We start from the raw sequence: 13046 nt of genomic DNA on the forward strand, positions 1-13046 counted from the left end.
ACTACCGAATCCTTAACATTACTGTCTATGTCTTCAATCATAATAACAAACAATATTGCAGCTAGCACCGTACCTTGTGGCACACCGGATATTACCTTGGTTTCATCCGATTTCTCATCGTTTGCAATAACTATCTGTTTTCTGTTGTGTAAAAATTCTTTTAACCATCTTCCTACTTTATCTACGATATTGTGTTTTCTAATTTTCTTTGCTAATATATTATGGTCTACTTTGTCAAAAGCTTTTGCAAAGTCTAAATAAACCACATCTGTTTCATTTCCGCTTTTCTTTCATATTTTTGAATATGTTCTCACGGTGGACTAACAGTTGGGTTTGTGTACTTTTTCCTGGGTACGAAACCGTGTTGTCCTATATTAAACAAATTATTTTTTATTAAATGTTTCATAATATTTTTCTTCATTACCCTTTCATACACTTTCATAATATGTGATGTTAGACTCACAGGCCTATAATTACTTGCCTCTAGTCTTGAATCCACTTTTGAAAGTAGGGGTGATATATGCTAAATGTTTTAGTGCTCATCATAAATCTTGCCTGTATCTACACTTTGTCTTAATAATATTGCAAGTGGCTTTGCGATAGAATGAACTACTTTCTTTAACAAAATAGCAGGGACTCCATCCGGCCCTGCAGCAGCTCCATTTTTAATTTCATTAATTGCCTGCACAATATCAGCTTCATTAATTTCTATGTCAGCTAAATATTCACTATTTTCTTCCCTTACTTCTTTAAATTTCAATTATCTTCATATTTTCTCATTCTAGGGGTGAATTCTCTCTTATATCGTTCTGCCAGTATGTTGCAAATTTCCTTTTTTTCATTCGTTAATCTCCTTCAATTCTCAGAGGGCCTATTTCTATTCTTCTTTTATTCATCTTCTTCGCATATGAGTATAATAGTTTGGGGTTTTGCTTGATATTTAATAGGGTTTTTTCTTCCAAGTCCCGTTTTTCATTTTCTTTTGATTGTATAATCTTTTGTTCTGCATTTTCTATCTTACTTTTTAGTTTTCTATAACTTTCCATGCATTTTTTCTTTTGCAAGACCTTTTTTCCACTTTTATGATTTTCTGGAACAAGATCCTTCTGTCTCTTGGTATGCATGAATGATGTTTTACTTTTCTTCTTCGGTATATATTTTTCCACTATTTTTTCTCCAATATTTTATATAATATCTCCGTATTTACCCTTTATGTCATCACTTACAAAATGTTATCCCAATCTTTGTTTAATTCTTCATTAATTTTCTGACCATTTTATATTTTACTGTAGAAGTTGTATTTTCCATATCCTTCCCACTTTTTCATTTCTTGCTTATCTTATTTTCACTTGCTTTGGAATAAACTGTTAATTCCTAGACATTATGGTCTGAAATACTCGCATTATAAACTATTATTTCTTTAACATAATTCATCTCGTTCACAAATACTAGGTCTAAAGTATTTTCCTTTCTTGTTGGCAGGTGATTTATTTGTTGAATGTTGTATTCTAGTAGCATATCTAATAGCTTTTCAAATTGCCTCTTATCTTCTGCACTACTATTACTCTCTTTTTTATATGTATAAGTACACCACAATCTCTATTCGTTCTTTCCATTCTACGAAAGGAAAGTTGAAGTCACCAGATAGGAGAATAGTCCAGTCCTTGTGATTTCTACATATATCATCCAATTTTCAATTATTAAGTCAAACTCTTTAATAATTGAAAAAATTGGATGATGTCTAATTGTCTACCACCCTACCTCATGAGTGTTGGTTAATGTCTAATGGTCTCCACCCTACCTCATGAGCTTGTTAGCTATGTCCAAAATGTCTCCACCCTACCTCATGAGTTGTTGGCTAACTGTCTAATGGTCTACCATCCTACCTCATGAGCTGTTGGCTAATGTCTAAGTGTTCTTACGATCCTACCTCATGAGCTTGTTGCTAATGTCTATGTCTACCAATCCTACCCTATGAGCTTGTGCTAATGTCTAATGTCTACCACCCTACTCATTGAGCTTGCTTGGTACATGTCTAATGATTCTACGCACCCTACCTCATGAGCTGCCTTCGCTAATTGTTCAAATGTCTACGCAACCCTACCTCATGAGCTTTTGGCTTAATGTCTAAGTCTACCACCCTACCTCATGAGCTTGTTTGGCTAATGTCTATGTCTACCACCCTACCTCATGAGCTTAGTGGCTAATGTTTCTAATGTCTACCACCCTTACCTCATGAGGTGTTTAGCTAATGTCCAATGTCATACACCCTACCTCATGGCTTGTTGGCTAATGTTCTAATTGTTCTACCATCCACCGTATGAGCTTGTTTGCTAATGTCTAATGTCTACCCATCCTACCTCATGAGCTTGTTGCTAATGTCTAATGTCAATGTCTACCACCACGACCTCATAGCGTTGGTAGCTAATGTCTTTATTTGTTCTAACTACCCTTCATGACTTTGTTTGGCTAATGTCCAATGCTACCACCCTACCCTCATGAGCTTGTTGGCTAGATCCAAGGTCTACCCACCTACCTCTGAGCCTTGTGGCTATGTCCAATGTCTACCAACCCGTACCCTCATGAGGCTGTGGCTAATGTTAATCTCACACCTACCTCATGAGCTTGTGGGCTAATGTCCAATGTCTACCACCCACCTCAATGAGCTTGTTGGCTAATCCAATGTCTACCACCTACCTAAAGAGCTTTGGCCTAATGTCTAATGTCTACCACCCTACCTCAAGAGCTTGTTGGCTAATGTTCCTAATGTACCCACCCTACCTCAGAGCTGTTGGCTAATGTCTAATGTCTACCCACCTACCTCATGTGCTTGTTGGCTATGTCTAATGTCTACCCAGCCCTACCTCAGTGAGCTTGTGGCTAATGTCTAATGTCTACTCCTACCTCAGAGCTTGTTGGCTAATTCTAATGTCTACCACCCTACCTCAAGAGCTTGTTGGCTAATGTCTAATGATCTACCATCCTACCTCAAAGAGCTTGTTGGCTAAATGTCTAATGTCTACCACCCTAACCTCATGAAGCTTGTTGGCTAATGTCTAATGTCTACCAATCCTACCTCATGAGCTTGTTTAGCTTAATGTCAATGTCTACCACCCTACCTCTTGAGCATTGTTGGTTAAATGTCTTCAATGTCTACCACCCTACCTCATGAGCTTGTTGGCTAATCCCAATGGTCTTACCACCCTACCTCATGAGCTTGTTGGACTAATGTCTAATGTCTACCATCCTACCTTCATACGCTTGTTGGCTAACTGTCTAAATGTCTACCCATCCTACCCTCATGAGCTTGTTGGCTAATGTCCCTAATGTCCTACCAACCCATTACCCCAATGAGCTTTGTTGGCTAATTGGTCTAATTGGTCTTACACCCTACCTCATTGAAGCTTGTTGGCCTAATCAATGGTCTACCAACCCTTACCTCAATTGAGCTTGTTGGCTAATTGGTCTAATTTGTCTACCCAAACCTAACTCAAGAAGTTGTGGCTAATTCTAATGTCTACACCCTACCTCCAAGAAGCTTGTGGCCTAATGTCCTCATGTCTCATTCCTACCTTCAGAGCTTGTTTTGGCTAACTGGTCTAAATGTCTACCACCCTTACCTCATGAGCTTGTTGGCCTAATGTCTAATGTCTACCATCCTACCTCATGAGCCTGTTTGTTTTGGCTAATGTCCAATGGTCTTACCATTCCTACCCTCAAAGAGCTTTTTTGGCCTAATGTCCAATGTCTACCACCCTACCTCAAGAGCTTGTTGGCTAATTGCTAACTGTCATACCCACCCACCTCAATGTGCTTGTTGGCTGATTGTCCTAATGTCCCCTAACCATCCTACCTCATGAGCTTTGTTGGCTAAATCCAAATTGGTCTACCCACCCTACCTCATTGAAGCTTGTGGCTAAATGGTTCTAATGTCCTACCATCCTTACCTCATGAGCTTGTTGCGCCCTAATGTTCCAATGTCCTAACCACCCTAACCCCTCTTGAGCTTGTTGGTTAACCTTGTCTAATGGTTCTACCACCCATACCTCATGAAGCTTGTTGGGCTAATCCCAATGCTACCACTCCTACCTCCAGAGCTTGTTGCGCCTAATGTCAATGATCTACCATCCTACCTCAATTGAAGCTGTTGGCTAATTGGTCTAATGTCTACCATCCTACCTCCAATGCAAGCTTGTGGCTAATCTGTCCCTAATGTCCCTACCACCCTACCCCATGAGCTTTGTTTGGCTAATGTTCAAGGTCTACCACCCATACCTCATGAAGGCTTGTTGGCCCTAATCCAATGTTCTTTACCACCCTACCTCCATGAGCCTTGTGGCTAATGTCTAGACTGTCTACCATCCATACCTTCAAGAGCTTGTTGGCTAATGGTCTAATTGTCTACCACCCTACCTCATGAAAGCTTGTTGCCTAATGTCCTAATGTTTCCCTACCGACCCTTACCTTCAAAGTAGCTGTGGCTTAATTTGTTCTAATTGGTCACCAACCTACCTTTCAAGAAGCTTGTTGGCGTATTCTAATCGATCTACCATCCCCCTACCTTCATGAGCTTGTTGGCTAATGTTCAATGTCTAAACCACCCTACCTCCATGAGCTTGTTGGCTAATGTTCTTAATGGTCTACCACCCTACCTTCCCCATGGAGCTTGTTGGCTAATGTCTAACTGTCTCCACCCTACCTCATTTTGAGCTTGTTTGGCATAATGTCCTAATGTCCTACCACCCTACCTCATGAGCTTGTTGGCCTAATGTCCCTTAATGTCCCTACCACCCTAAACCTCAAGAAGCTTTGTTGGCTAATGTCCAATGTTCTACCACCCTACCTCCATGACGCTGTTGCTAATGTCCAATTCTACCACCCTACCTCAATGAGCTTGTGGCTAATGTTGGGGCTAATTCTACCACCCTACCTCATGAAGCTGTGCTAATCCAATGTCTACCACCCTACTCATGAGCTTGTTGGGCCTAATGTCCTAATGTCTACCACCCTACCTCAAGAGCTTGTTGGCTAAATTGTCCTTAATGTCTACCAGTCCTACCTCCAGAGCTTGTTTGGCCTTAATGTCCTAAATGTCCTTACCACCCTACCTCAAGGGAGCCTTGATTGGCTAATGTCTAATGTCTTACCCACCCTACCCTCTTGAGGCTTTGTTGGCTAATGGTCTAATAGTCTACCATCCTACCTCAAGAGCTTGTTGGCCTAATGTCCTTAAGTGTCTACCACCCTACCTCAAGAGACTTGTTGGCTAATGTCTAATTTCTACCATCCTACATCATGAGCTTGTTGGCTAATGTTCTAATGTTACCATCCTACTCATTGAGCTTGTGGCTAAGTCTAAGTCTACATCCTCCTCATGAGCTTGTTGGTAATGTCTAATGTTACCACCCTACCTAAGAGCTTGTTGGCTAAGTCTAAATTTGTCTACCACCCTACCTCAAGAGCTTGTTGGCTAATGTCCAATGTCTACCACCCACCTCAAGAGCTTGTTGGATAAGTCTAAGGTCTACCACCCTACCTCAAGAGACTTGTTGGTTAATGCCAATGTCTTAAACCACCCTACCTCATGAGATTGTTGGCTAATGTCCAAGTCTACCCACCCTACCTCAAGAGCTTGTTGGCTAAGTCAAGTCTACCACCCACCTCAAGAGGCTTGTGGCTAATGTCATGTCTACCACCCACCTCTCAGGCTTGAGGCCTAAGTCCAATGTCTACCACCTACCTCAAGAGCTTGTTGGTAACGTCCAAGTCTACCCCTCCTCCAAGAGCTTGTTGGATAATGTCTAATGTCTACCACCTAACCTCAAGAGCTTGTTGGGCTAATGTCTAATGGTCTACCACCCTACCTCAAGGCTTGTTGGCAATGTCCAAGTATACCACCTACCCTCATGAGTTGTTTTCTAATGGCCAATGGTAACCACCCTCCCACAAGAGCTTGTTGGCTAATGTCTAATGCTACCACCCTACCTCAAGAGTTGTTGGCTTAATGTCCAATGTCTACCACCCTACCTCAGAGCTTTTGAAGTCTAATGTCCTACCACCCTACCTCATGAGCTTGTTGGCTAATGTCCCTAAGTCTACCACCCTACCTCAAGAGCTTGTTGGCTAAGGTCCAATGTTATCAAGACCTCATGAGCTTGTGGCTAATGTTCCAAAGTCTACCCACCTACCTCTGAGCTTGTTGGCTAAGGGTCAATGTTCTACCACCCTACCTCATGAGTTGTTGGCGAATGTCCAATGTCTACCATACCTCATGAGCTTGTTGGTAATGTCTAATGTCTACCATTCCCTACCCCTCAGAGCTTGTTGGCTAATGTCCCAATGTCTACCACCCTACCTCATGAGCTTTTGGCTAATGTCTAATTGTTCTACCAACCTACCTCAAGAGCCGTTGGCTAATGTCTAATGTCTACCACCCTACCTCAATGAAGCTGTGGCTAATGTCCAATGTCTACCACCTACCTCAAGAGCTTCCTTGCTAATGTACTAATGTCCTACCACCCTACCTCAGAGCTTGTTGGCTAATGTCTAATTGTTACAATCCTACCTCAAGAGCTTGTTTGGCTAATGTCTAATGTCTACCCTTACCCTACCTTTTTCATGAGCTTGTTGGCTAATGTCTCCAATGTCTACCACCCTACCTCAGAGTTGTTAGCTAAATGTCTAAGTATACCAACTACCTAATGAGCTGTTGGGCTAAGTCCAAGTCTACCACCCTACCTATAGCTTGTTGGCTAATTTGTTCCAATCTACCAACCTACCTCATGAGCTTGGCTAATGTCCAATGTCGACCAACCCTACCTCAATCGAGCTTGTTGGGGGCTAATGTCGAATGTATACACCCTACCTCATGAGCTTTTTGGCTAACGTCTTAATGTCTACCACCCTAACCTCTGAAGCTTGTTGGCTAATCCAATGTCCACCTACCATCTACCTCAATGTAAGCTTGTTGGCTAATGTCTTTAATGTCTACCATTCCTACCTCAAGAGCTGTTGGCTAATGTCTAATGTATACCACCCTACCTAGGCTTCTTTTGGCTAGGTCTAATGTATACCACCCTACCTCTCAAGAGCTTGTTGGCTAATACAAGTTACCACCCAACCTCAAGAGGCTTGTTTTGGTAATGTCTAAGTCTAACACCCTACCTCAAGAGGCTTGTTGGCTAATGTCTAATGTCTACCACCCCTACCTCATTGAGCTTGGTTGGGCTAATGTCTAATGTCTACATCCCTACCTCATGAGCTTGTTGGCTAATACCAATGTCTACCAACCCTACTTCAAGTTGTTTTTGGCTAGTCTAATGTCTACATCCCTACTCAAGAGCTTGTTGGTAATGTCTAATTGTCTACATTCCTACATCCATGAGTTTGTTGGCTAATGCCAATGTCTACCACCCTTACCTCTGAGCTTGGCTAAGTCTAATGTCTTAATACTAATCTACCACCCTACTATGAGCTTGTTGGCTAATGTCAATGTCTACCACCTACCGGCATGAGCTTGTGGCTAATGTCTAATGTTACCACCACCTCCCATGAGCTTGGTTGGTAATGTTAATGTCTAAAAACCACCCTACCTCATGAGCTTGTGGCTATTGTCAAATGTTTTCACCATGTCTACCCCCCCTACCTCATGAGCTTGTTTGGCTAATGTCCAATGTCTACCAACCACCTCATGAGATTGTTGGCTAATGTATAACCAAATGTCTACCCCACCCTACCTCATGAGCTTGTGGCAATGTCTAATGTCCCCCTACCATTTTTCGACCTTCCATGAGCTTGTTGGCTAATGTCAATGTTATACCATTCCTACCTCCCATGAGGCTTGTTTTTTGGGCTAATGGTTAAGTCTACCACCCTACCCCAGAGCTTGTTTTTTGGCTAATTGTTTTTTCTATGTTTCTACCAACCCTACCTCAAGAGCTTGGGCAAATCCAATGTCTACCACCCTACCTCATGAGCTTGTTGGCTAATGTCTAATGTTCTAACCATCCCTTAACCTCAGCGCTTGGCTATGTCAATGTCCTACCACCCTACCTCAAGAGCTTGTTGGTAATGTCCTAATGTCTAACCACCCTACCTCAAAGAGCTTTGTAATAATGTTATAATGTTCCTACCACCCTACCTCAAGAGTTGTTTTTTTTTTTGGCTAATACATGTCTAACCACCCCTACCTCAAGAGCTTGTGGCTAATGTCAATGTCTAACCACCCATACCCCAGGCTTTTTGGCCTTTATGGCTAATGCTACCAAACCCTACTCAAGAGCTTTGTTGGCTTTTTTAAATGTTTTTTTTTTTCTAATGTCTACCATTCCTAACCTCATGAGCTTGTTGGCTAATGGTTCTTTTTTAATGTCTACCATTCCCTACCGCATGAGCTTGTTGGCTAATGTTTAAGTTCTACCACCCTACCTCATCAGGCTTGTTGGGGCTCTTCTTTCTAATGTATACCACCCTCCTCAAAGAGATTGTTGGCTAATGTCTAATGTTACCACCCTACTCCGAGCTTGTTGGCTAATGTCTAATGTCTACCATCCTACCTCAAGAGCTTGTTGGCTAATGTCTAATGTCTACCACCCTACCTCATGAGCTTGTTGGCTAATGTCTAATGTCTACCACCCTACCTCATGAGCTTGTTGGCTAATGTCTAATGTCTACCACCCTACCTCAAGAGCTTTTTTGTGGGACCTAATGTCTAATGTAATACCACCCTACCTCAATGAGCTTGTTGGCTAATGTCAATGTCTACCACCCTACCTCATGAGCTTGTTGGCTAATGTCTAATGTCTACCACCCTACCTCATGAGCTTGTTGGCTAATGTCTAATGTCTACCACCCTACCTCATGAGCTTGTTGGCTAATGTCCAATGTCTACCACCCTACCTCATGAGCTTGTTGGCTAATGTCTAATGTCTACCACCCTACCTCATGAGCTTAATGTTGGCTAATTTTGGTCCTAATGTCTACCACCCTACCTCAGAGCTTGTTGGCTATGTCTAATGCTACCACCCTACCTCAAAGAGCTTGTTGGTATGTCTAATGTTATACCATCCTACCTCAAGAGCTTGTTGGCTAATGTCCAATGTCTACCACCCTACCTCAAGAGCTTGTTGGCTAATGTCTAATGTCTACCACCCTACCTCAAGAGCTTGTTGGCTAATGTCTAATGTCTACCATCCCTACCTCAAGAGCTTGTTGGCTAATGTCTAATGTCTACCACCCTACCTCAAGAGCTTGTTGGCTAATGTAATGTCTACCACCCTATTTCATGTGCTTGTGGCTATGTCTAATTCTACCACCTACCTCATGAGCTTGTGGCTAAATCCAAATGTCTACCACCCTACCTCTTGAGCTTGTTGGCTAATGTCTAATGTCTACCATCCTACCTCAAGAGCTTGTTGGCTAATGTCTAATGTCTACCACCCTACCTCTTGAGCTTGTTGGCTAATGTCTAATGTCTACCATCCTACCTCAAGAGCTTGTTGGCTAATGTCCAATGTCTACCACCCTACCTCAAGAGCTTGTTGGCTAATGTCTAATGTCTACCATCCTACCTCATGAGCTTGTTGGCTAATGTCCAATGTCTACCACCCTGGCTAATGTCCAATGTCTACCACCCTACCTCTTGAGCTTGTTGGCTAATGTCTAATGTCTACCACCCTACCTCATGAGCTTGTTGGCTAATGTCTAATGTCTACCATCCTACCTCATGAGCTTGTTGGCTAATGTCTAATGTCTACCACCCTACCTCATGAGCTTGTTGGCTAATGTCTAATGTCTACCATCCTACCTCATGAGCTTGTTGGCTAATCCAATGTCTACCATCCCTAACCTCATGAACTTGTTGGCTAATGTTCATTGTTCCCTACCACCCTACCCATGAGCTTGTTGGCTAAGTCTAATGTCTACCACCTACCTCATTGAGCTTGTGGCTAATGTTGGTCCTTAATGTCTACCACCCTACATGGGGGAAAAAAAAGGGGGCTGGGGGGGGGCTACTGTCTATGTCTCCAACCCCTAACTCCAATGAAGATTTGTTGGCTAATCCAATGTATACCCAACCTATAACCTCAGGGAGACTTTGTTGATTAACTGTCTAATGATCTACCAACCCCTTTACCTCTAAGAGCGTGTTGGCTCAAATGTTAATGTCTACCACCTACCGCAAGAGTTGTTGGCTAATGTCTAATGTCTACCACCATACCTCATGTGCTTGTTGGCTAAGTCTAATGTCTACCATCTACTCTGAGCTTGTTGGGCTAATCCAATTGGTTCTACCACCCTACCTCATGAAGCTTGTTGGCTTAATGTCCTAATGTCTACCCCCTACCTCATGAGCTTGTTGGCTAATGTCCCCTAAATGTCTACCACCACCCTAACCTCATGGAAGGCTTGTTGGCTTAATGTCCTAATGTCTAACCATCCCTTATCCTCCATGAAGCTTGTTGGCTAATGTCTAATGTCTACCATCCCTAACCTCATGGATCTTGTTGGCTAATGTCTAATGTTCTACCACCACCCTAATCCTCATGAAGCTTGTTGGCTAATGTCCTAATGTCTAACCAATCCCTACCCTCATGATCTTGTTGGCTAATGTCTATGTCTACCATCCCTACCTCAATGAGCTTGTTGGCTAATGTCTAATGTCTAACCCATCCCTACTTCAATGAGCTTGTTGGCTAATTCCAAATGTCTACCACCCTACCTTCAATGAGGCTTGTTGGCTAATGTCCCCTAATGTCCTACCATCCTACCTCATGAGCTTGTTTGGCTAATGTTCCTAATGTCCTACCATCCCTACCTCATGAGCTTGTTGGCTAAGCCAATGTCTACCGACCCTACCTCATGAGCTTTGGTTAATGTCCTAATCCTACCAAACCCCTACCTCTGAGGTTGGTTGGCTAATGTTAATGTCACCACCCTACCCATGAGTTGTTGGCTAATGTCTAATGTTCTACCACCCCTTTACCTCAGAGGCCTTGTTGGGCTAATTCCAATGTTCTACCACCCTAACCTCATGAGCTTGTTGGCTAATATTGCTAATGTCTACCACCTACCTCATGACGCTTGTGCTATGTTCTAATGCTACCACCCTTACCTTCATGAGCTTGGTTGGTAATCCAATGTCTTACACCTAACCTCATGAGCTTTGTTGGGTAATGGTCTAATGTACTACCACCCACCCTCATGAGTTGTGGCTAACAATGTCTACCAACCTACCTCATGAGCTTGTTGCTAATCCAATGTCTACCACCCTACCTCATGAGCTTGTTTGCTAATTCCAATGCTTACCACCCTACCTCATGAGTTGTGCTAATCAATGTCTACCACCCCCTACCTCATGAGCTTGTTGTCTAATCCAATGTCTACCACCCTAACCTTCATGAGCTTGTTAGCTAATTGTTAAATGTCTACCACCCTACCTCAATGAGCTTGTTAGCTAATGCAATTGGCTACCACCCAACCTCATGAAGCCTTTGTGTCTAATCCAATGTCTCCACCCTACCTCATGAGCTTGTTAGCTAATGTCTAATGTCTAACCACCCTACCTTCATGGAGCTTGTTGGCTAATGTCCAATGTCTACCACCCTACCTCATGAGCTTGTTGGCTAATCCAATGTCTACCACCCTACCTCATGAGCTTGTTGGCCAAAGCTCTGACGTGTTCAATGACATCCTTGCAGGAGGCGCTGAAATGTGTCAATGCGGCGGGAGACCAGGTCACCACCCTCTGCCCGGCTGCCAGAACTCTCTCGGCGCCAGACAGCTCGGCGCTTAGTAATTCACGCTGAAGGGGACGTCGTGAAAAGTTCTCAGTCAAGACTATAGTACCACTATATATGTAAGCATTTTGCTATTGAAGTCATTTAGGGTGTTTTGGGTATTTGGATAATGTGAAGCTACAAATAATATATATATTCAGTTAGGACCTTATACCTCCTCCACATTATTATTATTATTATATTATTATTATTATTATTATTATTATTATTATTATTATTTTATTATTATTGTTATTTTGCTAAAAATAATGGCAGAATTCACAGAATTCATTTATATAAAATTCTTTCAATTCTTCTTATGATTTGTCTTTCTGGCACGCTGGTATTATAAGCTGTCCAATATGCATTGTGCTTGTAGGTCTTCAACGGAATTTCGGGCTCCAGTCGCGGGGTGACGGGAGGGAGAGATACAGGGGATCTCCTCGGTCCCCTACCCGCTCGCTGGTGGGGTGGGGGTTGGGGGGACTAGCAGGGGAGAAGAGAGAGGGGGATTGGCAGCTGGCAGCCAAGCCAGCAATAGGGAGAATGTACCCTATCGGCTCCTTCATGGCGATTTAGGCGTTGTCCCCTACGTTGCCAAATGGACTTCTCTCAAGTTTTTAAAGGCCTACCCTTCCCATTTCCCCCTTTTTAATCCATGCGTCTGTCAAGGAGGTTTAACCTCCTTGGCATTTGTTAATGTCTCCTGGGAACAGTATACTTCTGGGTGTTCCCTATTGCCTCGACACTCCTTCAAAAATTTTTCCGTTCTTCTAGGTCTCTGTTTTTCATATAGGCCTAATTAAATGCATTTTGAACCTTTCCTTTAATTGACTTGTTTTTGTGTAAATTTACTGTATATATATATACATATATATATATCATATATATATATATATATATATATATATATATATATATATATATATATATATATATATATATATATATATATATATATATATATATATATAAACAGAGAGAGAGAGAGAGAGCTATTGACATTTGAAAAGGATTGTGTATGTAGACAGATAAGAGAGCGTAGCATAAATGTACATAGGTTACACAAATAAGTTTATCGGCAGCTATTTAATTTATTATCCATTCATAATATGGTCCTCCGTTTCTTTCCAGTGAAAGTATTCATAACATTTTTTTTATTGTTATCTTCTTTTCTTTACAGACTTAATTCCAGCTTTGCCATTTACTCGGATTTTTTTCATTGTTTTTGTATCAGTTTTTATCGTTAATGTACAAACCCCGCCCTTT

The 13046-nt window shown here is 42.1% G+C and overlaps 1 protein-coding gene across 1 annotated transcript in view; it reads right to left on the reverse strand.

Moving 5' to 3' along the window:
• Positions 1-13046, reverse strand: part of LOC135199712 (uncharacterized) — a 140797-nt gene that overhangs the window by 87987 nt on the left and 39764 nt on the right. Inside the window, exon 18 of the mRNA XM_064227868.1 lies at positions 11649-11803. Coding sequence (XP_064083938.1) covers positions 11649-11803 — 155 coding nt within the window. The remainder of the gene's footprint in view (positions 1-11648; positions 11804-13046) is intronic.

This window comes from Macrobrachium nipponense, chromosome 26, assembly GCF_015104395.2.
Source record: "Macrobrachium nipponense isolate FS-2020 chromosome 26, ASM1510439v2, whole genome shotgun sequence".
NCBI lineage: Eukaryota > Metazoa > Arthropoda > Malacostraca > Decapoda > Palaemonidae > Macrobrachium > Macrobrachium nipponense.